Source organism: Osmerus mordax, chromosome 16 (assembly GCF_038355195.1).
Source record: "Osmerus mordax isolate fOsmMor3 chromosome 16, fOsmMor3.pri, whole genome shotgun sequence".
NCBI classification, from domain to species: Eukaryota; Metazoa; Chordata; class Actinopteri; order Osmeriformes; family Osmeridae; genus Osmerus; species Osmerus mordax.
The window spans coordinates 8,777,579-8,805,288 of NC_090065.1; the positions used below are offsets into that span (position 1 = coordinate 8,777,579).

At 34.3% G+C, this 27,710-nt stretch overlaps 1 protein-coding gene across 1 annotated transcript; it reads right to left on the minus strand.

The window, feature by feature from the left end:
• Positions 1–5,876: 5,876 nt before the first annotated feature.
• Positions 5,877–27,674, minus strand: LOC136959206 (M1-specific T cell receptor alpha chain). Its single transcript, XM_067253472.1, has 5 exons — positions 27,621–27,674; positions 7,125–7,304; positions 6,971–7,006; positions 6,759–6,866; positions 5,877–6,434 (listed from the first exon to the last, which is right to left on the minus strand). Exons 1-4 carry the CDS (start codon positions 27,658–27,660, stop codon positions 6,760–6,762), a joined length of 363 nt encoding a protein of 120 aa, XP_067109573.1. The 5' UTR covers positions 27,661–27,674; the 3' UTR covers positions 5,877–6,434; position 6,759.
• Positions 27,675–27,710: the final 36 nt, after the last annotated feature.

Consider the following 27,710-nt stretch of genomic DNA (forward strand, 5'->3'; position numbering starts at 1 on the left):
GTCAATTCCAACGTAAATCTCTTTGGGTTAGGCTTAGATAACGATATTGTCAAACATGACACAATCATCCGTTGTCTGAAATAGTGTTATTCTTCATGCATATACTGTATTGTGGAAGTCATAATTATGCCTTTTATCACTGGTTATCACTGCCTCTACCCAGTCATGCATGTTTGATTATAATAAAATAATTACTATGGTAGCAATTGACAGCCTGAAGGTGTGACAGCCTTTTTTACACGCAGACTTTTACACTTGACCATGTTTGCAGATAACCACAGCTGATGCTAGTCCTCCACTCGACACAGTGCAGAGCATGCTTGTCCTTGTTTCCTTGCAAAGCACCCACATACACGTGCTCACACATGCAAAGTCACACACGCTCGCTTGTTCAGACATGCGTACACACAGACATCCTGTCTCAGGAACGGCTTGACGTGGAAACAACCGCAGACGCCTGTGACGTCGGCAACCAGCATCAGCCCATCCCTCGTACATCTCTGCTGAGACCGCATCCTGTGGAAATAATAATGCATGACACCCACACCCCTCACCTCATGTTGTTCCATTCCACTTACCCACTTCTTCCAATCTTTATAGAAATAAAAGAACTGTGCTGTTTGTTGAGAGAGTAAATCTTTCTCTGACATTGTCCCCACTCTTTTCATTAAAGTTCAAAGTTTAAACCATTTTTAAGATGTACAGAGATGCTTATTGTGATCAGCAAACATGTTATCACCTTATACATTTGTACACCTTATAATTATGTGGGGTTTTGGTGTTTGCAGATGCTTTTAGTGCATACTAGCAATGTATAGACAAACTATAAACAATGTTGACCCATACTTTAAGACATTCAAGAACATTTGTACAGTAGGAACACATTCATATTAAAATGCATAATGCAAACACTAGTTAGGCCAACTGCTGTCTCCCTTCTCAACCAGACTATGGTGGCCCTTTCACTGAAATCCCAATGACTACCACACAGTTAGTTTAGCTGGCCTACTTCCTTGTTGAGACTTGACAATGTTAAGATGTGGTCATCACTGAGTTGAAAACCCAGTTTAAAATGCACAACATGATGGTAACAGAGAACAGAGAAGGTAAACTGTAATGTCTTGAAGTGTACTGAAATACAGAAGTTAAGAATAAAGTCAGGCAGGCATTCCAAGGTGTTAAAATGTGCTCCATGCTTTATTGCAGAAATGATGCACTAAGTGGCATTATGCTTCATTCTCATCAAACTGCTGTTACAGTATTTATAAATGCAGTGTATAATTTTTTTTGAATTCCATTAGAACGTCACAGGGAATGCAACTGTTGTGTGAGTCTCTTTACTCTCAGCACATTATGAGTGGAGGAGAGTTTCTTCTCCACTCATAATCTTGTCTGTGACATGAACTGAAACTGATGAATGTGTGAATGTGAAACAAGTGCTGTTAAGCAAATGTTCATCGAGGGGGAGACTATCATGTCTTGATCTGCCATTTTAGTTCTAAAAACTAAATTTTTACAAGCACCCTTGTAAAAAATAAATGCTTTTATAATCATTTATTTTGAAATACTTAAAACCATCATGGTGGGTGAATACAACATATTGTTTAACTCTCTCAAATTGGTTAAGCAAATACATTGTTACTTAACATTGTAATGATATGAAGTCTCATGGCTACCTAATCCACAAAATGTAAAATAATTATTATAGTTTACTTTCTAGTCCAGAAATGTTTTCAGTTGAACATAATTACTCATTCTTACTCAAGATAACGTGTGCATGCATTGTTGCCACTTATTGCATCTTTAATACGATATACACCTTAAATTGTTGCAAATTAATTGTGGATCTATCAATAGATGTCATATAGGGTGACACAGATAAAGAAAACAAGGATATGCAAGTGATTTTACTGAAATGGAAAACAGGTGGCATGGATGTGGGTTGAGGATGTATTTGTGGTATTCACAGACTCAGTGCTGACAGCTGCAGGTCACATGGTTGACTTTCCATTCATCCAGCCGTGTTGGTAAACCCTGGAAAGTGTGACACATTTAAAGTGGAAAAGCAACAAAGTTGTCTTGTTGCTTTTGCAATGCCCAATTAGGTTAGGTAAACAAAGTCAACACGGTAACAATTACCAAAATATGATGTAAAATGCTGATGGAATACTTTAGTAAGAAGGGCCTGTGGGAGAAATTTATGTATTAACCATTTGTTTATGTTATTCATAATCTGTGGGACAAGTCATGTTTATTAGGATCCTAAATCATATAATTAATTGTCATTTATCTCGTTTTATGCAATATTAAATTACTTCCATTACAAAAAGACAGTTCATCTCATCCTCAGCATGCTAAATAGATCAGTGTAATTTCAAAGTCTCTCTGTGGCACTAAAATCAGAGGATGATGTTAAAAAGGAATTCATGGATAACAGAAGAATAACGGAAGAAATACAATCAACAGGTGTTGGGCAACAAAATGTGTTGCCATTTGTTGCCCGAACACAAACTAAGACAAACTCTCAATTACAGACAACACACACATCTATGAGCTGATCTGAGCCTGGACCTAAGGCCATAGATATTTGAGGCCCTGTGGCTGGTGAAGGTTTTCGGAGAGATTGAGCCTGACACATGAAATCTGTCTTGTTCATAATTGAGTTACTCCATTTTGAAGACCACCTGTTGATAGAATTTATCTGTTGCTTTTCTGTTATGCATAAAAACACATTTGTACCTCGGAGAGACTTTGACGTTTTACTTACATACTGAATATTGTTATTGCAGAGAACCCCACTGAGGGAACAAGTGAATCTGGAAGCAACGATGAGAAGCAAAACAATTACATCTGTGACATAGGTTTTGTCAATAACTGAATGTACAAAATGTAATAATAGTAATAAACCTCTAGCTAAAATGCCTTAATTATTCCAAGATGTCCAATTCAATGGTCTTTCCATGGCAGGTACAAGAGGTACAAAAAATACCTCCTGATGATCTATCCTGTGGAAGAAATTGGGATTTCCTGTGTGCTTACATTAATCACTAATCAATAGAACTGGTCATTGGATACTAGTTAGTACGTTTATCATGTAAGCTTGCTATTAATAACAGTATATTGTGTCTATGTGTCAGGTTAATAGATGTTCGGGGTCAGGAGAAAGTACTGGCTAAACGGTCCTTGTCATGACTACAAGGAGAGCTCCAACTATGATTCTGACCATAAATGACAACACAACACCAAGCTTAGGCCTCAACCAGGTCTCTCTCCACTCCGAAAGCCAGAGGACCATCTTTTATAGGGCACAAGAATGTAAACATAGATTGTGACAGTCAGGCAGGAATGACGTTACAACAGTCTCAGAGAAAAAGATTCACTGCTCCCAACACATAACAACTCTCACACTAGAGAGTTCATAGTTGGAGCTCTCCTTGTAGTCATGACAAGGACCGTTTAGCCAGTACTTTCTCCTGACCCCGAACATCTATTAACCTGACACATAGACACAATATACTGTTATTAATAGCAAGCTTACATGATAAACGTACTAACTAGTATCCAATGACTAGTTCTATTGATTAGTGATTAATGTAAGCACACAGGAAATCCCAATTTCTTCCAGAATCCTGAATGTCACCACATGGTAAATTAATCCTGAAATGAACAGATGATTTTGTGATCAGAATCAAAATTAGTTTTTATTGCCATGTAAGTTCACACAAACACAGAATTTACTGTGGAAGGAAGGTGCATACAATAAACATGTACGGATCTTAATTTTAAAAAGTAAAATGTATTTAAAAAAAGTATAATACTAAAGAACTAACAATATGTAAGATATAAAATAGATATACATATAAAATGTTACAAGAAATATATAAAATAGGGCAGCATAGTGCAATATGACATGTGCAAATAGGGTGGTGGATGGGACTTAGGGATGGAAATAGATAAAAGTGTTTTAAGTGTCAGTGTGAGTCCTTGGCCTTGTTGAAGAGGCCAGCAGTGGATGGAAAGAAACTGTTATTATGGCGGGAGGTTTTGGTCCTGATGGATCACAGCCTTCTGCCGGAGGGGAGTGGCCGGAACAGAGTGTCCAGGGTGAGAGGAGTCAGCCACAATCTTCCTCGCTCGCCTCAGGGTCCTCGAGGTGTGCAGGTCCTCGAGGGTAGGCAGATTGCAGCCGATCACCTTCTCAGCAGCATGGATGATACGCTGTTGTCTGCTCTTGTCCTTGGCAGTGGCAGAAGCGTACCAGATGGTGATGGAGGTGGTGAGGATGAAATCAATGATGGCTGTGTAGAAGTGCACCATCATTGTCTTTGGCGGGTTGAATTTAATGAGCTGCCGTAGGAAGTACATCCTCTGTTGTGCTTTCTTGGTGAGGGAGCTGATGTTCAGTTCCCAGGTCCTGGGAGAGGATAGTGCCCAGGAAGCAGAAGGACTCCACAGTGTTGACTGGGGAGTTGCACAGGGTGATGGGGGTGAGTGGGGCTGTATTCTTCCTGAAGTCCACAACCATATCCACTGTCTTAAGAGCATTGAGCTCTAAGTTGTTCTGGCTACACCAGGTCACCAGGTTGTCAGCTTCCCACCTATAATTAGATTCATCCCCGTCAGAGGGATGAATCTAAAATATATATTATATTTTATTTTATATTTTATTGTATAGTTTATTTTAATCTAATTCCACGTAGTATTGCTAGTTATGTACCCTTAGTATAGTTAGTCCTCATGTTTAAATTTTTGATTCCTATATGTTTAATGTTTGCACCTTCCTGCCAAAGCAAATTCCTTGTCTGTGCAAAGGGTGGTGTCGTCCACAAACTTCAGGAGTTTGACAGACTGATGACTGGAGGTGCAGCTGTTGGTGTACAGGAAGAACAGCAGAGGGGAAAGGACGCAGCCCTAAGGAGATCCAGTGCTGATGACCCGGGAGTCAGTGATCCACCTGCAGGTGGAGTCAGGCACGTTCAGCTGGGAGAGCTTGTCCTGTAGCAGAGCCGGGATGATGGCGTTGAAAGCAGAGCTGTAGTCCACATACAGGATCCTAGCATAGGATGCCGGTGTGTCCAGGTGCTGGAGGGTGAAGTGGAGTGCCATGTTTACCGCATCGTCTACAGACCTTTTGGCTCTGTAGGCAAACTGCAGGGGGTCCAGGAGAGGATCCTTGTTGGATTTGAGGTGTGCCAGCACCAGACACTCAAATTACTTCATTACCACAGAGGTCAGGGCAACAGGTCTGTAGTCATTAAGTCCTGTTGGCCTTGGCTTTTTGGGCACAGAGATGATGGTGGAGGACTTGATATTGTGCGCTGTCCCTGTCCCCCCTGTCTTGATACAGGCTGGCACATGGCATGTCTCCAGGGAGTAATCAGTAGAGAGAAACGCTTAATAGCTCCACAACTATGATGTGTTTTTTTTTCGCAAAGGTATTTTACTCCATAAGGTCATGCCAAAACATCAGTATTGAAGTTTTTTAACTTTTTTCAAATAATATGATTTTTCAATGAGGAGAGCCTTAATTTGTTTGCCAATTGCCCATTTTCCAAAAAGAACCTTAAATACATAAAGCACCTTGACTACTGTACCTTCCCTGCACTTCAACACTATATTGTTGACACATTTAAGGATAATGGATGACAAAACCATTAGCTCATAAAAAATGGGGTCAAGGGCCCACACGTACTATACTAGGTAATTATACGCTATGCAATGGTAATGTAAGTATGGTCCATAGGTGAGCTCCTTCTTGTACTCAATGAAGTGTAACTAAAGGTTCAACTGTGCTGTATATATTGTAGGCCTTGAGGTCAAGTAAGTTACCTGGGTCCCAATTTCTGACATGAAAGAAAATAAATAAAACAAATAACTTCAAATTCTTATTTTATTTAATTGCTGAAATATTTTCATAAATACAGAACATTTCAAAAACACATTTATGGCTGATATACAAACTAAGATATTTTAAATCATTTTTACTATATACAAATGAATGTACATCAGTGTGGACACAGAGTATGAGGGATGCTTGGATTAGTTGTTAAACAATTGACAGTTCACTGTAAATACAGAATAATCACATTAAGCATTATGATATCCGAAGGTGAAATCAATCCATGTCCAGACAAAGATGCAAATAATAGTTTTAACCGTTGAAGAGGGGGGAAAAAACATCTATACCAACATACTTTTTTTTCTTCTGTACAACACAGTAGTCCTCTTACTTAGCAAATTACTAATAATACATGTTTCTCAACTACAAACTACTAACTACAAACATATACTAAACGGCACACATGAACCTTTTTTAGAATACTACATAATATTACAAAAGAAAATTACAATTATGACATAAGGCAAATAACATTTCTATGCTTCCAAATAGACATGGGGCGAATGTTGTTGTCTTCTTTGACAGACTGCTGTATCTGGAAAATAAATTAAATAATATTAACCAAAATGTATTAGTAAACAAGACAATAGGTCCTCATGACAATACTCTTAAATAAGAACGTGGCCGTCAAATTCAGCTTGTTTTGTTTTTACAATGATGTCATCACACTGGGTGTTTTACATTATCCGCTGAAGGATGGTCATGGAGGTTAATGGGAGCTGGCAGTAACACACTGAAGGTAATGTGCAACACTTTGGTTTGGTGGTTTCAAGTCATTTAAATTTGTATCGTGCCTGGCCTAATTTATTACTTTTGGCAAAGCATAACCTTTGTGAAATGTGTTACTTAATGTACTTACTCTAGCTGATCCACACCCGAAGAGTCATCAGCACATTGAAAATGATGGTCTTCACCAACAGGATTCTCAGGCCCAGAATGGTCAGTGATAGGAATCTGGTCTTTACATCTGGAAACCATGAAGTCACAGTCATTAAAGTCTAAAACACAATGCATTCAATATGCTCCAGGAATATTTCATCATATAACATTCGCAGATATAAAAATACTTGCCTGATTCAATACCCTGTGCTGTACAAGCTTCGTAAGCTGTCAATACAAAATAGAAAAAACTTTATTAGGAATGTTGATGTGGGAATGTTTTCAGTTTCAACCTCATTGCCTAGAATTGCTGCGGTGATTGTAGTAAATCAGTGTAGACACTTACTGTTATTAGAGGGGCAGTTTTGGCCTAGAGCAACCTGGCTGTAGTATGTGTCCCCTTCCATTCTGGTGGCTTCGATGCGATCATTAAATATGCTTGAGTTGAATGGGCTGAAATCTGTTGCCAGACAAGCTTTTGTTTCATCCTTTTTCAAATCATAGTAAGATGGTTCCATGCTCTCCCCTGTTAAAACACACATCAAAAAGTTCATAATTGTTAGCCAGCAGACTTAAAACGACCAGACACCAATGAGTACATTTTTAAACCATGCTATAGATATGTTATACTGTTTTTCCACTTAAAAACTTTTGGTTAAGTTTAGAAATTAAATGTATGTGATTAAGGTTAGGGTTAGGCATCCTGCTCATGGTGGTGGAGGTTAGGGTTAGGCATTGCAGCTGTATTTGGGGTTCAGGTTTATGGTTAGTCTAACAATTATAACAATCTTTAATTAGAACACATTTGTATTTCAATGTTTTTTCTTGTCATGTGCATCGTACACCACAGGGTCATTCTGGACAGTGAGGTTCTTGTGACATGGCATGCAAATGGATATGTAGCGACATTAAAAGGAAAATATTTGCAGTAGTCTAGCAAGAGGCAAAGTGTCTTCTGTAGGTGCAGGGATTAGAATAAAAAATAGGACCAAACAGAAAAAACTACTTATTTTTCATTTCTCATGTTAATACATGAGAATTTGCTATTAGCATTACATCGAAAGCTTGCTTACAGTAAGTTAGCATTTGCAGGCATCTTTAGTACCTTTGCATGTGTAATTATGGAGTGATGTGGACAGCACAGCTAAGGAACAACATTTGTCATAATATAATGATTCCAGGTATAAATAAGGTGCATTTCAATGCATTTGTACACACATCAACATAGTACAAACTGTCCTTTCTCTGGTCAGCCACACAATGGTTAAGCCTCTTCCTAAAACAACTAGAATGAAACGACACGAATGATAGTACTACAATTGCAATAATTTTACCACGATATTTCAGGCACGGTGAACAATAAAAAGAGTTGAGGGCTGCATTGTTGTAATGAAGAGCTATTAAGTATATTGTATATAGCCAAAGACTAGCAGTTTTACGTACTTGAAAGGATAACAACTTTTGTTCCATTTCCAAAAATTAGTTTGTATATTTAGTTTAAAAAGTATACATATTAAGTGTTGATTGTTTACTTACTTGGCACGACAATAACTTGTATTCCAGATCCAAATATGATTTTGATGTTATTCACACAACCATATGTCTGGCTGCAAAAACACCTCATCATCAGTGGTTCGAAATACAGTACTGTGCATTACCAGATAAAACTATACCTGTTTGAACAATTGTGGATTTATCTGTTCACATATTATCTTTGTACTTCATCAGTTTAAATGTATATTTAGTGTAAAATTAACTTCTCTTTCTGGAGTGAATGTACAGTATGCAAAATAATCTATTGGACAGACAAAATAATTGGAAATCGAACCCAGGCTGCTGCGTTAGGGCCTCAGTCCATATGGCACATGCCCTACACATTGAGCCACCAGGGCACCCCAAAAATTAATCTTAAAGGTGAAGGATTATTATTACATATAAAGTTGGAATGTCCAACTAAGCCTAAGAGAATATCCTATAATTCCTAGTTTTATGTTTAATTTCACTACATTCAGTAGGGTTGATACAAATAGATTATATTCATAGAGAAATGTCCACAATGTGGTATATTTGATGATTTGATACAGAAAAATAGATGGTTACTCACTTGTTTTGATATTTAACTTGGTACCAGCACCAAATAAAAGTTTGTTAGTTCCTGATGTCACACAATGCATGTTTGTTGCACGATAACCGTCTGGCTTTGGTTTACAGACAACACACTTTTGGGCTCAAGTTCGGCATCTACAATGTCAACACACATTCCTAACTAGCACTTCATTACGTTCAACTATATCTAAACCTAACACTAACCTTGACCCTTTGTCGTTACATGACTCATTCCTTATTTTAACACCTATATCAATTGCCGTTTACAGTAAAACGCAGCTAAGACAAATAGGTTAACCCTTGATTTATGCTTTTAAATTTGAGATTCAATGTTTAAATATATAAGAATTTGCTATCCTGTCACAATTGCCTCTGAGTGAAATGAAGAGTTATCTTATTTTGATTATATCATAATGCACACTATGTGTTAACAAACAGACCTATTACACCGCAAAATATTGCATACATCAGAGATATGCTGAAGTTTAGGAATATTATGTACTAATAATTAGTACTTACTTGGTTGGACAATTACTTTTATGCCAGATCCAAATACTATTTTGAAATTGTTATTCACACAACAATAAGTCCAGTGGCAAAAACCAGGCAGTGCCAAATACAATTACTACAGTCCTAAAATGTATATTGTCGGTTTGTCTTCAGTTACAATTACTGAATTTGTATTATGTCATAATACTGAGTTTTACATTTGACCGTAGACTAGGTATTAACACAATGTCATTTTTAAGCCACTTGTCACACAGGTAGAATTCCTACCATTCACTCCAATCTTTTGAAGTGTTGAAAAAGGTTGCATTCTCAGATCAATTTATACAGAATACAATCCATTGTTTTGTTTTGCTGTTCAGAGATCCTAATATGCTTAAAATACACCTATATGTGAAGTTTGCTGAAAATAATTGCAATTAAATTTTACTTTCTATTGTAATTGCAATGTTTGCAGGTGCTACCTTTAAAGCTGTTGATTTCGGAAATCTTTGTAAAGTCATAAATGCAAATAGTTTGTGGAAAGAGTAGCTTTTAATTTCTAATTCTATTCAAGGATATGAATCTTGGAATATAAGAGAGACTCACTTGAATTAATGATCAATGTTGTGCCTTTTCCAAAGTATATCTTATTATATCCAGTATTCACACAACATCTATGTGCAATACATAAACCCTCTACTTGTGTAACAAACTCTGTAGGACCTTGTAGTTATTTGAAGACCAAGGCCAGTGAGGCCAGAGGGTTTGGGATTTTGTAACTCTTAGCCAGAATGTTTTGTATACATTACAGTACATGGTTGTATCAATGGTATTAAAGATGGCCTTATTCATTTTCTTTCGCCTGATGGCTCAACACTGCTGTTATGGTTGAGTGTCTACATTTAATCTACAGGGTAACTGTAAAACCACTATGGATTTAATTAAAATGTATTAGTCAACAATACCTTACAAAATACGTTTTTGAGAAACTTACATGGGTAACGTGTTACAATGGAAGTCTATGTGGTATTCATACACCTCAGTAGATAACAAATCATCAGATTTTGAGAAGTTAAAAAATATCTGTGGTTTATTGTTTGGATTTTACAAGATTAAGTTAATTTAAAGTCTACTCACTTGTCTCAACAGTAAGTTTTGTTCCTGCACCAAAAATGATTTTCCAGTTGTTAGCATTCACACAGTGTATACGTGCTGGGCAATAACGTACTTAACTGAGTGCATTTGAAAGTGTTTATCTAACTAATTTAGTTGGTTATGAATTTTGAACGTCATGTTTTTGACATGTTTAAGCAGCATACATTTGACCTCAATAGTTCACACTGTGCTACATTATTGTTATTCATGTACATATATGATCATAGTACAAGTAATGGTAGTGGTGTTGACACTGGAATGTTTATGTGCCTAAGTAATCTAAATTACACTGTATTTACACTGTGTTGGTTTTGGGTTGTATTGCATGCAGGGTTAAGTGCAGGGTTAAATTTATGGTTCAAGATTTTATTTTAAAAAGGATGATACATAGTGTCATAGTATAACTTACTTGAGTGTATGATTAGTTGGGTATCAGTTCCAAACGTAATCTTAAATCCATCATTCCCACAAACAAAAAACACACAACAAAAACCTTGCACAACTACATAAGACATCAGTCTGTTTGTTTTGTTGTATTACCCATTGTTAAATAATCTTTCTTTTTTTAAATCCTGACCGAACAATACTTTTTTTCTGAAACTCTTTTTAGAGCTACTTGTAATGTGGGAAATGTACATTAATCTGTCAATATGAGGACTTGTTGCTTAGATTACACAGAATATAAGATGTTTAAGGGTGGATGAATATGGAGGTTTACTTACATGATTGGACATATAATTTAGTTCCTGTTGCAAATATAATTTGGAATCCAGTATTCACACATTCATTGATACCTTACCAAAACTCACTTCTTTCACACTACAATTCAACACATTAATTTAAATAATACATACTTATATTAGTGATTTATGTGTGACACATAATTTACATGATCCTTCATGTTCAATAAATGTGTTAGTGTTAGAATCTGGTGCTTTTCTCAAATTTCAGGACTTAACAAATCAAATTGTGCTTAAGAAGTTAGAAGAAATTGTATTTATGTGAAAGTTGGTATTAAATTCATTAGAAATGTACTCACTTGTTTCAATTGGTAGTTTTGTCCCTGCACCAAAAATTATTTTCCTGTTGTTGCTATTCACACAGTGTTTAAGTGCTGAACATTAAGGTTCTACACTAAGTGAAAGTTGTTTAAGCAATTCACAATTTAATTGTAAATGCCATTAGACATTACACATTTTAGTGTTGTTTTTTTAAGTTACATAAATTACATTTATGATTAACAATAATTGTGTGCTTCAACAGGGTGTTGAAGTATGGAGAATTTAACTTAATTGAAGTCACACTTTTCATTAAAGTGTTTCAGTTCTGTGATAGTAATACAAAGTAGAACTAGTACTACTATTTGTTTTGTATTAGGGTCAAGTTTCTGAATAGACAATGTTTATAAGGATGAGACTTCTCTATAAAGTTAGAACAGTTTAACAATACTCCGTACACTGTACAATTACATGGAAAACAAGGATTTCCATTACATATCTTTGCCGTGTGTTTAGGGTAGCTAGAATAAAAATAAAGTATCAATGTTATTAAACAGAAATACATTAAATGATATTACAATATTGTACATGTAACTTGTAAGACAAGTTCCCATATCCTGTCATGTATATAATGTCTAGCCAAAGCAAAAACATTGGGAATATTAATCTTATTAATTTGGCTTTTGTGTTTCGTTTTGTTTTGGTAACCAGCAAAGTCACACAATATATACTCTCTGGAATATACTGACATATTTGTGCCATGTCCAAATACAAGCTTGTTCTCCCCATAAATGACAGTGTTGTTGTGGATAGCAATTGCTATAACCATTTTGGCCTGGTTTACTCGACTGTATGACTAGTTCAACAAAATCATAACTGGTTAGTTTCAGCAATTAAGTAGGTATTTAACAATACTACACTGAGATGTTTCATGTTTTGTTTCTTTGGGTTTATGTCCTATACACATACAGTATACTGCACACTGTCTTATCTTTTCTTGAAAAGTGTTGAGGCATTATAATTAGTTATTATAATAAAAAGTTTAAAGTCTTACTCACTTGTCTCAATTATCAGTTTGGTTCCAGTCCCAAAAAGTAATTTTTGTGTTACAGTAGTCACACAATAGAACATACCTGACCTATAACCTTTTCCTCAATGTTGATATTCTCCAAAATATGCTTGTTATGTTTTGAAAACTATATTCAACTTATCAGCTTATCAACTATGCAATTTCATCACATTACACCAGAATTTCTTTAACATTAGTTTGTATAAAGCATAAACTAGTCCTCAGCAATACTAATCCAAGACCATTATAATAACCACTGAGCTATAAATAAATGCTATTGTTTCATGAGATGTGTTGTTCTGTGATGATCAATTAATGCATCTTTTAAGTAGACTATGTGGTTTATTTCTGTAAATTGTTCCTACATAAATATAAGTTGTATCAGTCAATTGTGATGGAAAGATGACTTACTAGATTGCACAGACAATTTAGTCCCTTTTCCAAAAAAGATTTTCCATGTCCCGTCATTCACACAGTGATTTAAGGTCCAACACAAACAATGTTGCATCCTAGTAACACTACAGGGACCACTTATCAAAGTTTAGCCCTGAGATATTATTGTAATTTAGTTGGTATCTTGTTAAACGCTCCTATTATTGTGCTCCTACAGTACTAACAAAAACATTATCTGGTATCTGTGTGCATTATGTTAAGAGGTAACCAAACTATTGTGAGAAATGTAGGGAATTGTGACATTTTTATATTGTGAACAACAAATTACAGATTGGATTGTAATTACAGTGGAAATGTATAATCATCAAAACGACTACTTGTTTGAATGCATTGGGGCTGTTTCTCTTGTACTTAAGTTGAATATTTGGCTAAAGATAGTAAGTAGTAAGTCTGTATAAAATGTAGATATACAGATTGTCAGTCAAAGACAAAGATTACTTACTGGTTTCAATGACCAATTTAGTGCCTGTTCCAAAGATTATTTTACTCAGTCCAGAAGCAGTCACACTGTGCTTGGTTCATTGCCAAAAACGAATTGGTTGCAATGCTAAAATGGTCAAAGAACGAAGCTAACAAAAATCCAAGACCACCGAGATCCATCAACATTTTACCAACCCGTATACATTTACCAGTGAATTAGTGATCGTCTATAACCATTTATGATAAACGTATAGATGGTTAGAGAGTTAACTGAAATGTATTATAAATGGCTGTTCATTTTAGTTTTTTAAACATTTTAGTTATTGAAAGATTCCTCCATCATAATATATTTTCTTACTTGTTCCTACAAATAGCGATGTTCCATGGCCAAAGATTAGCTTTCCTCCTCCGACATCCACACAATGAAATTTGTCTCAGCAAAAACAACTATTCAATAGTAATTCACTGTAGTTGATAGGTTCGCAATAGTTTTGAGATAATTCTCTATCGGTATATGACTATTATCTTCTAATTTTTCTCATCTTGAATGGAAATTGACAATTAACTTTGTTCCACATCCAAAAATAACTTTGTAGACCCCATCAGTCAGACTGTAACTTGTGTCAATAACTAACTGATGGAAGAACATTTGGTTATTTTTTGGCTACAAGTAGCATTACAATATGCATTATACAATTGCATTCTTACTATTATCTTCCATACATTGTTGTTAGTTAATATTTAAACTGACTTACTTGGGTCTACTATCAACTTGATGCCAGTCCCAAAAACGATTTTGTAGAGTCCACTGCCAGTCACACATCAACATCCTATTCTACATAAACCTCATTCTCTAATAAAGATACATTTTTGAAACCTTCAAAAGCCTCCAGCGTTTAAAACATATTCTCACAAGGACAAATGATCACAACTATTATTGCTTACATTTTGTTGTGTATGGTACTTATTCTTTACACTTACTTGAGCTGACTATTAACTTGGTTCCACGGTCAAACAAAACCTTCACTGCAGTAGTTACACTGTGATGGGTACCTTTTCAATAACTTAAATTTGAAACACTTGCTGTTGTCTATAAATATGATCGCTACATTAAAAGTAACACACTGATTTATAATATATTTTTTCTACAAATTAAAATCTTTCTATCATTTCTCATCTTTCATTTTGTCTATGTTTAAATAGATTAACTTACTTGGATCTACTTTCAACTTTGTGCCAGTCCCAAAGAAGATTTTGTGAAAACCACTGCCAGTCACACAACATCATTCTTTCCAACATAAACCTTAGCCTCTAATGAAGAGAAGATTTTTACTTTTTTAGATAACATGTTACATGACCAAAATACTTCTGGTTGATCAAGTTTCTATCATCACAAAAAGATACCTCACAGCACCTAATAAGTAAGACATTTAATTGTATGTCCCCCTCTTTGCTTGCTGAACAAGAAAGGCATAGGGTTCAACAGGACAATGAATACAAAGTTGCTGTCATTGTCTTCTAGTTTTGGCTAATTCACATAACAACTAGCCTATCCAAACATATTATTTGACTGGTTATGTTAATGTTTTAAAAAGATAGTGGATCTGGGGCATAATCGTGGATTTAGTGTTTACTTACTTGAGTCAACGGTTAGTTCTGTTAAATATTTTACATTTTTACATTTTTAGTCATTTAGAAGACGCTCTTATCCAGAGCGACTTACAGTAAGTACAGGGACATTCCCCCGAGGCAAGTAGGGTGAAGTGCCTTGCCCAAGGACACAACGTCAATTTGCACGGCCCGGGAATCGAACTGGCAACCTTCTGATTACTAGCCCGACTCCCTCACCACTCAGCCATCTGACTCCCGCCGTCCCAAATATAATCTTGTCACTGTATGTCACAGAGTGTTTGATACCTTAACAAATATTTACAGAGTTGACCACTGATGACATCTGAACAAGAGTCCTTGCACTCATTGTAGAGCACTAAAATATGTATTGTTTTGGTAAAAGCTTGTTTACCATTAAGAATGTCAACATGTGTAAATGCATTGACAAAGCCCACGCTCTAAGTCACAAAAAATAGGTTGAAATCCAACTACAGTATACTGCACACTGTCTTATCTTTTCTTGAAAAGTGTTGAGGGATTATAATCAATTATTATAATAAAAAGTTTAAAGTCTTACTCACTTGTCTCAATTACCAGTTTGGTTCCAGTCCCAAAAAGTAATTTTTGTATTCCAGTAGTCACACAATAGGAAATGCCTGACCTATAACCTTTTCCTCAATGTTGATATTCTCCAAAATATGCTTGCTGTGTTTTGAAAACTATATTCAACTTATCAGCTTGTCAACTATGCAATTTCATCACATTACACTCGAAGTTTTTTTTTACCATTTGTTTGTATAAAGCATAAACTAGTCCTCAGCAATACTAATCCAAGACCATTATAATAACCACTGAGCTATAAATATATGCTATTGTTTCATGATCTGTGTTGTTCTTTGATTATCAATAAATGCATCTTTTAAGTAGACTATAGGATTTATTTCTGTAAATTGTTCCTACATAAATATAAGTTGTATCAGTCAATTGTGATGGAAAGATGACTTACTAGATTGCACAGACAATTTAGTTCCTTTCCCAAAAAAGATTTTCTGTGTCCCGTCATTCACACAGTGATTTAGGGTCCAACACAAACAATGTTGCATCCTAGTTACACTACAGGGACCACTTATCAAAGTTTAGCCCTGAGATATTATTGTAATTTAGTTAGTATCTTGTTAAATGCTCCTGTTAGTGTGCTCCTACATTACTAACAAAAACAGTATCTGGTATCTGTGTGCATTATGTTAAGAGGTAACCAAACTATTGTGCGAAATGTAGGGAATTGTTGACATTTTTATATTGTGAACAACAAATTACAGATTGGATTGTAATTACGGTGGAAATGTATAATCATCAAAACTACTACTTGTTTGAATGCATTGGGGCTGTTTCTCTTGTACTTACGTTGAATATTTGGATAAAAATAGTAAGTAAGTCTGTATGTAATGTAGATATACAGATTGTTAGTCAAAGACAAACATTACTTACTGGTTTCAATGACCAATTTAGTGCCAGTTCCAAAAATTATTTTTCTCAGTCCCGAGTCAGTCACACTGTGCTTGGTGCATTGCCAAAAACGAATTGGTTGCAGCTAGTAAGCAACAATTTTCAATTGTTATATTATTCAATTGTCTTACTGTATATTGCTGGTAATTCAATAGCCTACTTAAATTCTATTGATTAATTCCACAATTTAGTTCCTCACATACTATCATTCATTTAACAAAAACACTTCTAAGATACTTTAGAAGTGTGAAAGACAGTAATTACTTAAGATGATTCTGATGATTTTCTTCATCTTTCTCTAACGAGTTTCTTCATCTTTCTCTGACAATATCTTCAAATGTTTATGTCTTGCTCAACATATAAAATATTATATTTCTCATATCAACATATAAAAATGAAGATTGTCCCAGCTAAAACATTACAGTGATGTAAGAACTTCTCAACTTCAGCAATCTTACTCATTAGCATTCGAATTTGTGCAATGCTAAAATGGTCAACGAACGAAGCTAACAAAAATCCAAGACCACCAAGATCCATCAACATTTTACCAACCCGCATACATTTACCAGTGAATTAGTGATCGTCTATAACCATTTATGATAAACGTATAGATGGTTAGCAAGTTAACTGAAATGTATTATAAATGGCTGTTCATTTTAGTTTTTTAAACATTTTAGTTATTAAAAAAACCCTCCATCATAATATATTTTCTTACTTGTTCCTACAAATAGCGATGTTCCACGGCCAAAGATTAGCTTTCTTCCTCCAACATTCACACAATGAAATTTGTCTCAGCAAAAACAACTATTCACTAGTTATTCACTGTATGTAATACATTAATGGAGTTGATGGGGTTGCATTAGTTTTGAGATAATTCTCTATTGGTATATGACTATAATCTAATTTAGTTTTTTTTTTTTTATTCTCAAGAACATTTGGTTGTTGATTGGCTACAAGTAGCATTACAATATGCATTATACAATTGTATTATTACTATTATCTTCCATACATTGTTGTTAGTTAATATTTAAACTGACTTACTTGGGTCTACTATCAACTTGATACCAGTCCCAAAAACGATGTTGTTGAGTCCACTGCCAGTCACACATCAACATCCTATTCTACATAAACCTCATTCTCTAATAAAGATACATTTTTGAAACATTCAAAAGCCTCTAGGGTTTAAAACATATTCTCACGGGGACAAATTATCACAACTATTATTTCTGACATTTTGTTGTGTATGCTACTTATTCTTTACACTTACTTGAGTTGACTATTAACTTGGTTCCACGTCCAAACAAAACCTTCACTGCAGTAGTCACACTGTGATGGGTACCTTTTCAATAACTTAAATTCGAAACACTTGTTGTTGTCTATAAATACAATCGCTACTTTAAAAGTAACACACTGATTTATAAAAAAAATTCTACAAATTAAAATCTTTCTATAATTTCTCATCTTTCATTTTGTCTATGTTTATATAGATTAACTTACTTGAATCTACTTTCAACTTTGTGCCAGTCCCAAAGAAGATTTTAAGACCATTGGAAGTCACACAACTTTTACTTTTTTAGATAACATGTTACAGACCAACAGACTTTTTGGTTGATCAAGTTTCTATCATCACAAAAAGATACCTCACAACACCTGATAAGTAAGGCATTTAATTGTATGTCCCTGTCTTTGCTTGCTGAACGTCATAGGGTTCAACAGGACAATGAATACAAAGTTGCTGTCATTGTCTTCTAGTTTTGGCTAATTCACGTAACAACAAGCATATCCAAACATATTATTTGACTGTCATGTTAATATTTTTTAAAGATAGTGGATCTTGGGCCTAATCGTGGATTTAGTGTTTACTTACTTGAGTCAACGGTTAGTTCTGTTCCTTGGCCTAATCGTGGATTTAGTGTTTACTTACTTGAGTCAACGGTTAGTTCTGTTCCTTGGCCAAATATAATCTTGTCACCGTATGTCACACAGTGTTTGATACCTTAACAAATACTTACAGAGTTGAACACTGATGACCTCTGAACAAGAGTTCTTGCACTCATTGTAGAGCACTTAAATATCTATTGCTTTGGTAAAATCTTGTTTACCATTAAGAATGTCAACATGTTTAAATGCATTGACAAAGCCCACGCTCTAAGTCACTGAAAATAGGTTGAAACTTACTGGATTCAACATGCAATGATGTACCTTTTGCAAAGATAATCTTGTAACCTGCTCCAGTAGTCACACATTGAGAACTCATACTACATTAATGGTTCTGTGTTCCTGCTGGCTACTTGTTTCAATGATTGGAGGCTGTAAGAATACATTACATCTGTAATAATATTGTAATGTGTGACAAATACACACAGAAAGTCACTAACTAAAGATACAGAAAATGCATACAGCTGAACTACAATATTGTTAAGAGATGTGTCTCATTCAATAACAGCATTGTACACATAGCATAACTATTTTTCTGTGTATACAGTCGACTCAGATCATTTATGTGTGTTTGTGAACGATCATATTTTTTATGAGAGATACATAGGTTTTAACCATGATGTATCATAAATATTTTACTTACTGGCATTCACAACTAGTTTGGTCCCATCCCCAAATATTAATTTCCAGCCTCCTGCTGATGTAGTCACACAAAGCATCAGGCCTGAACAATAACTACATGGTAAAAACAAAATAATGTTTAGATCTTAAAATTGAATTTAAACTTACTTGAGTTAATGGTTAATTGTATTCCTTGACCGAAAATGATTTTGTTATATGTCACACTGTGTTAGATACTTTGACAATTACTGATTGACTACTCTGAGGACATTTGAGGACAGCTTTTATATTACTTACAGTTAGTTTTTATATATAATCTTTTGAGCACACAGACAGTATTTACTGAACCAATTTTTTATTTAGAACTGAAACTGACACATAACTAAATATAAATGATGGCGGCATTTTTTACTAAATCATCTTGCAAATAATGCTTATTTTACTGTGCAGCCAAAAACGTTTTCAAATCAGTTGAGCAGTATGATCAAAATGGACCAGATGATATGTTCCAGTAAACCAAAATTCTACTTACTGGGTTCAATATGTAATTGCATGCCTTTGCCAAAGATGATCTTGTTAATGCCAGTTCCAGTAGTCACACAACATGAATCCACTGTATATAAACTGCACGTAAATTTAAATCTGCTGACCATGCAACCTATTTGGATATCGCAAAAGGACTTTCGATGATGATCTATTAATGCAAAAAGCCCCTTGTTTAACTATTATTTAATTATTTTGAAAGCATACATATGCAATCAATGCAACTTAAAAGTAAAAAGTAGGACATAATGTAACTTTTTGAACATGAGAAAATATTCGATTTTTTGTTATACACCTACTGATATATATTACTAAATAAATGTACTATTTTCAATTATTAACTTTGTGTCAGTCTGCATCTTTCTGATGCCATCTGTGATCACACAATATCTAGTGTAACAGGCTCAAGTCACAATCAAGTCAACAAAATGTCACCTATCAACCAGCTTAACATGTCTGGTCGCAGTATCATGCTGTACAAATTAATCTAAAGCTTAACTATTCGACAAAACATTCTTGACTATCAAAATCCTTTATTAAGGATTTTCATCGCCAAGGTGGTCTGAGTTAAGCATGACTTAAACTACTACTTACTGTTTCAACTGTAAGTTCGGTATCCTTTCTAAATATACATTTAAATTTTACAGATGCAGTCACACTATGCACTGGCCCTCAACAACTAACTATTTTATTTTCAAATCTTATAATTTGTAACTGAAAGAAATAGGTTTAATAACATGTATAACAATTTTATAACATATAGTGTGCATATTATCATATTCAACTTACTGGATTCAACATGTAATCTTGTGCCTTTCCCATAGATAAGCTTGCGACCCCCTGAATCACCAGTCACACAGTATGCATCCATGCTACAAAATCTGAGTACAGTTTATAATTAATAATTTGGTTTAATGTTGGCCTATTCTGCAAAAATCCTGAAAAAATCTAAAACAGTAGTCGTAAAAAAACTTGACTCTTCTTAATATCTATGCTATATCAGAGCTCAAAATATGAGAAAATCAATTTGAGAAAAAATTGATAGTTCAGACTTTAAAATGAAAAGTAGTCAAGGTTTTATGTACGTTAAACAAATATAAGATTAAATTAACTTACTTGATTCAACTTTTAACATTGTACCAGATCCAAAGAGGATTTTGTTGTTGGCACCAATATTCACACAACATAAACTCACATAACATAAACCTACTGTGTAGCAATAGCAAAAGCCCTAGCCACTTCAATTAAACATTGAAGTAACTTTTAACAATAGGGGTTAATGTTGTTGTTTTTTACTGTATTATGTACGTACAAATGATTGCATTGATTAAATACATGTCTAGCTGACTAGATCAGAGGAGTAAAGTAATTTCAGTGTTGCTCTTCATTGGGCATTTACTCTGTTTCTGGCATTTTTTCGTACTTAGTATAGTCTTAGTTTTAGTACAGCTGTCTCTAAAACATTTTAACTGTTGCAGTACTTACTGGCTTCAACTGTTACTTTGGTCCCCTCTCCAAATAGCTCTCTGATGCAGTCACACCAATAACTAAATATTCTCACATTTAACCTCTGCCAAGCTTACCTTTTTTTAAATTACTTTAGATTTGTTTTTACTTTAATACTGTAAGTAATTTTTTTATTAGTCTTGTTACTTTATACTTATAAGATACTACAACAGATTTGTATTCAATACACAAATAATGTTTTTGGTCCATGAAATATCATTATGCTTCTCAATAAATGGTACTTACTGGATTCAATTTGTAATCTTGTGCCTTTCCCAAATAGAACCTTTTGAAACCCTCCAGCAGTCACACAGTATGAATCCATACTACAAAATCTGAGTAGTCTATGGCAAATAATATCCAGAGAAGTAGTTGTTAATCAACATTACCTGGGAACTTTTCAACATACATCTCTAGACCAAAATGTGTACATTTTAGTCAGTGTGATTACATACTCTACATACTGTGTACTGATTACATACAGTATGTATTTGAAAAACATATTTGGTCTTTCTTTGAAATGAAAAGGAGTTAGTAGCTTTTGTTTATAAACAATCATATTGGATTACATTAACTTACTTGAGTCAACTACTAATTTTGTGCCGGTACCAAAGATGATTTTGTCCAAGCCTCCACTTTTCACACAACATGTATGCTCATTACATAAACCTGCTATCAATAGCAATAGCTACTTCACATTTAAACTGACTTTGAATAGACATTTAGAATATTTTAAATAGATGGTTTAATTGATTTCAACATTTGTTTACTTTGATCTTTTATCTTCTTTGTGATATGACCGATTTGTTTTCATCACTGCATCATACTTGATATATTACCTGATCTGTGTAGAATCTGAGGATAGATTTCTATTAAATTGTACAGAACATTGTGACCTTGCTTTGAAATGAAAAGCCACTTAGATATTGAAATAAATAAACTTACTTGAGTAAACTATTAACCTTGTGCCTATCCCAAAGATGATTTTGGTGAAGCCACCAGCATTCACACAATATGAACATTCATCACATTAACCTTCTGTATAGCACGATCATTACTGTACTTGATTCTAATAAAAGGAGTATTCGTTTACGTAAACTTTTAAACTGAATGGACCATTTCACAAGAGAAAACAGAATTAATATGTTCAAATGTGTTGTTTCTATCTGGTGAATATATATTTTAGACAATGGCGCATTTGTTTGCTGTTATTGAATTGTACCATATCAAATATTTAAACACTGTTATGACCAGCTGGTCACATAAAAGAAGTAGAATAGTGTCAGTCGATGCATATTGTATCATACAGTTATGGACAGTTCCCCTATGATCATATTTTTATAGGACATGTCTAGATTTTAAACCGATTCATTTCATTTATATTAATGTATTGTCCATGTCTGATTGAGCATTGATAAGGTTTTGACTTACTGGATTGCACGTTTAATTTGGTGCCTTTCCCAAAGATAATCTTGAAACCTCCATCATTCACACAATATAAATCCATAGTACAAAATCAGAGTCAAGTCTATGACAATTGTTAGAGTCTGGCTTTTACATTGACCAAATGTTATAATACACATAAACATCCCCTTTTTACATAAATTATTAAGCAAAGCTCTATTGTAAAAAAAAACCCTGCTTTTGTCACTTCTAGCTTTTTATTAATAAATTAGACTTGCTTTGTAATTACAAAGAATTGTATTATTTGCAAAGATATTGAATTAAATAAACTTACTTGAGTGAACTATTAACTTTGTGCCAGTCCCAAAGATGATTTTGTAGCTACCAGTATTCACACAACATGAACCCAAAAGACATTAACCTGCCTAACCTAGGTCACCTTTGTAAACAAATGTATTCATTCAATTTAACTTTATCTTTCAGGTCTGATCCATGTCAGTCTCAAGGAAACAGTTTGAGCATTAATAAGGTTTTGACTTACTGGATTGAACTTGTAATTTTGTGCCTTTTCCAAAGATAACCTTGAAACCTCCTCCCGCAGACACACAATACAAATCCACACTACAAAATCTGAGTACAGTCTATGGTGAAACGTTGTATGGTGAAAGACAGGTTTTATAATAGCCAAACCTGCATAATTTCTACAGCTTTGATCAGTAAGACTACATCGTATGTTGAAGATATTTTAGGTCACTATTGTCCATGTATTTTCTACAGATATTTGGTTAAATTAACTTACTTGAGTCAACTATTAACCTTGTGCCGGTCCCAAAGATGATTTTCGTGCCAGCAGCATTCACACAACATGAACCCACATTACATAAAGCTGATGTGTAGCAAGATCTTCACTCAAGGGATGAATCATTTACTTTTAAACTGAACAGTCCATTTAACTACTGAACAGAAAATATTGCCTGTAAAGTAGATTCTTGAGTTTAAACATAGTTTTTTTAAATAGTAAGCTTATTTAGAATGTATATTTTTCACACAGCCTGTTGTACGCATACACTGTGTAAGATTTTCTCATTTAACAGGAATTTAAATAATGTGTTTGAGCATTTAAATAGTTGCTGGATTACTTACTGGATTCAACAAGTAATTGTGTGCCTGTCCCGAATAAAAGCTTGCCATATCCAGTAGTCTCACAACATGAGTCCACAGTACATTAACTGTTCTGTGTCTTAAATGACTAAAATGTAAAAAAAAATGACTAAATGTAAATGATCTTTTGTACATTTTTAGCTCAACGTTACTTATTAGTGTCATAATCAATTATTGACTTATTGGAAATATATGTACAGCTACAATTTATATTTGTACTTAAGACCTGTCAGCATTTTGAATTACATACATTTGGTGGAAGTCATTATATAAGTTAAAATAGTGTTAATGTAACTTACTTGAATCAACTATTAACTTTGTTCCAGTACCAAAGATGATTTTGTTGAATCCATCAGTAGTCACACAACATGAAACCATACTGCAAAAACCCTTCAATCTTGGATTATACTAGTCCTACTAAAGGGTGGTTATCAGCCAAGTGAGCCATGTTTTTCCAACTTGTTTGAAGGTCAAGAACAATCTGTTATGACAGCCAATATGAAAGCTATGTACAACATCTAGATTTTTAAAAAATATAGCTAGCCAGAGCATATCAATATGGGATACTGGAAATCTTTTCAATCCAGGAAAACTACTTACTGGTCAGAATGTTCAGTTTGGTCCCTTCTCCTAATATCAATTTTCCAATTCCCGAAGCAGTCACACAGTGCATCTGACCTGAACAATAACTAAGTATCCCATTCTATCATATTTCTTTTTACAAGTGTAACTTATAATGAAGCACAGCTCTTCAGAAGAATGTTTTTAGGTACTTTGAATGTGTGGACTTTGAAGTTGTCACTGCATAATAATTACGATCACAAATGCTAAGCCCTACAAAAATGAAATGTATCATTCAGAAGAGAGTAACGCTTACTTGAGTTTACAAACAAGGTAGTTCCAGCTCCAAATATCAGCTTTTGTGTTCCAGCATACACACACTGAGAAAGTCCTTATCAATAACAACCATGCACCAAAGCTATTCTCTAACTCACATTCTAAATATGTCCTGTATACATAATATTATCGTATGTATACTGTTTTGCTGCATCTTAAATAGCAGGAAAAAATCATTAAAATCTTTTTATTTGAATTTTAAACTTACTTGAATCAATGATCAGTTTTGCTCCTTGACCAAATATGACTTTGTATCCTGATGTCACACAGTGTTAGCTACCACGGCAATTACTCACAAGGGATCTCTGGACTAAATTCAGACATCAAACATCAACATAATTTCCTAATCTCTGTAGGACATACTGCAACCATGCAGTATTCTAACATGCACTTTAATTTCATTCCACTCCCAAAGTACATCTTGTACCCACTTCCAGTAGTAACACATCATTAATCCACACTACGTAAACTGTACAGTCTATGAAACTTACTAGTTACTATAATCAGTATGTAAATGTACTTTTCTGATGCAGTATACAATGTACCATATGTAACAACTTAAGATGCGATTCTCACACCCAGACATATTTTTTTCTATTTCTCCCTTATCTATTCTCCCATTAGCATTCAAACTTTTATGATAAGATTTAAGATTTAAAACATGCACAAAAATATTTCAATAACTTACTATGTTCAATGTGTAATTGTGTTCCAGTCCCAAAGATCAGCTTGCCATAACCACTTCCAGTATTCACACAACATGAATCAACACTACATAAACTATACAGTATCAAATCGATGATCAAAGTCAAATGTATATCCTTACTTTCTAAAAAGGCTCGTAAAGTTCGGAAAGGAATCATGATTATGATCATATTTCACATGTTTAGTGCCAAAAGTAAACAGCCGATGACGTTTTTGATTCTAAACTTAGTTGTACTATTAGTTGAACTAAATTGATTACAAGAGAACAAACAGGGTTTACATGTTACTGATTTTCTTACCTGACTCAACAAACAATTTAGTTCCATCTCCAAAAATTAATTTGTTATTCCCTCTAGTCACACAGTGTTCAAGTGCTTGCTAAAAACATAAGATCACACTGTAAAGTACTTCAGAATGTAGTGTCAATAGTTGAAAAACTAGCAGTTGAGCAATTCCCTGTTGGTATGCTACATAAGACATTTTAACTGTATATCGTAAACAATATTTAATAAATTATTGATTTGCTAAAAAAAGAATTTGTTACGTAAGGAATGGTTTAGATGATTACTGATTCTACTTACATGGTTGTACAATGAGTTTGGTTCCACTTGCAAAAATAAGCTTATAACCCCCCTGGGCAGTCACACTTAGAAGCATTCCATACCAAATACTCGACTCTGTATGTGAGTCAGCAATGGTTGATTAATTGATTTTTCATTTGATTTTTCATTTGATTTTAAATGTACAACATTTTACTTAATTCATTTGATTCAACTACTTTGAGTGACAGATAAGAATCTGCATTTAGGTACTTTTCTTTTCAAAAATAGCATAGATTTTGCACTACACATAATTGAAGTTCAAATAAGTGATATGGCACTTCTCTTTACCAAAGTAAACCCCCCAAAATGTACGCACCTTAACCTCCAAAATGTAACAAACTACACTTACCACTTAACACCAGCAGCTTTGTGCCTGTCCCAAAAACAATTTTGTTCCCCGCATTCACACAGCCTGACATACTAGTACATTAACCCCTAAGGTTTAGACTGTAGGTCCTTTTATCTTATCACTTTCACCAAACCTGCATGAACTCTATCAAACTAAACAAAAGTAATTATGTTACCAAGATTCCCATACCCTCATACTCTAGTACACAAACGCCAATGCATTAGACTCTAGGTCCCCTCATTACCATAACTAAACAGTCTGCTACAAATCTAAACCAAAATGGATGTGGTTTCATAATTGAATCTAATACAAAGCAAAAATGCATTTCAGTCATACTGTGGGTAAACATACTGTATGTTTAGTATTTCACTTACCAGTATTTACAAATAACTTGGTTCCGCTACCAAATATCAATCTTCCTGCTCCCCCAGTATTCACACAGTGTTACACCACAATACAATTACACCAGTATAGAGTTACCACACAAGTCAACTTTTACAAGATGATTATAACACTATTCCTTTCAACTATTCAACTCAATAAATACACATTTATTGCACAGGCTGTGCCTTTCCTGTCTTTTTTAGGCCAAATAAATGCTGTCTTGGTAGCTTCAGACATATAATAAATCCATTGGAACCTGCTAAAAGACTTCTAGGCTTCTCTTCCATCCGTATTTAACATAATGTATTACCATAATATTCACAAGATAATATAATGATACATTAGGACATACAGTAATCCAGGGTTAAATACAATGCGTAACCAGACTCAAATAAGGCATCTCAAGCCATGGACAGAATCATGTTTTGTGTTCATGTGTTCACCCACTTCATCCAAACAATGTCATCAGTTTGACATCTAACACAAAGTTGAAATTAAACAAAATGTACCAAATATAGCATGTATTTTTCAAATAATCTCACCTCTTTCAACAAACAGCTTGGTTCCTTGTCCAAAAATAAGTTTATCACCTGATGTCCTCACACAATGTATTCTAGCTTACGTAAAACCTGGTTCATCTTAAACCTCTTAGAAAATCATCACTTTTGTCAATGTTTTGGTCAAGAATAGCCAAATATAAATAAATATGTCTATTCTTACTGCCAGACAAACAACTCCAATGTGAAACTCAAAGGAAAAAGTTATAGAGTTGTCAGAAAGCTCTTTCATTCTGTACCTTATGAAACAATGGCATGATTGAGAAATAGGTCAAATGAAGACAAAACACATGATATATATTAGCACATTGAGTATGAAGTGTAAGAACATTGCAGTGTTTGCGAATGCAGTAATTAATTAATCTTACCGTTGTCTACAACTACTTTGGTTCCATGTCCAAAGATCATTTTGTTGTTGGAGTTAGTCACACAATGTATTCTTGCTGACTAAAAACCTG

What these genes read in the sequence shown, in the direction of transcription:
- LOC136959206 (XM_067253472.1), bottom strand. Translation starts at nt 27,660, where the DNA reads ATGATCTTTGGACATGGAACCAAAGTAGTTGTAGACAACG. An exon ending in CAAAGTAGTTGTAGACAACG is followed by an intron (nt 7,305 to 27,620) that starts GTAAGATTAATT and finishes GTGTTTTAACAG; the next exon opens with GGGAGAGCATGGAACCATCT. An exon ending in AGCACAGGGTATTGAATCAG is followed by an intron (nt 6,867 to 6,970) that starts GCAAGTATTTTT and finishes CATGGTTTCCAG; the next exon opens with ATGTAAAGACCAGATTCCTA.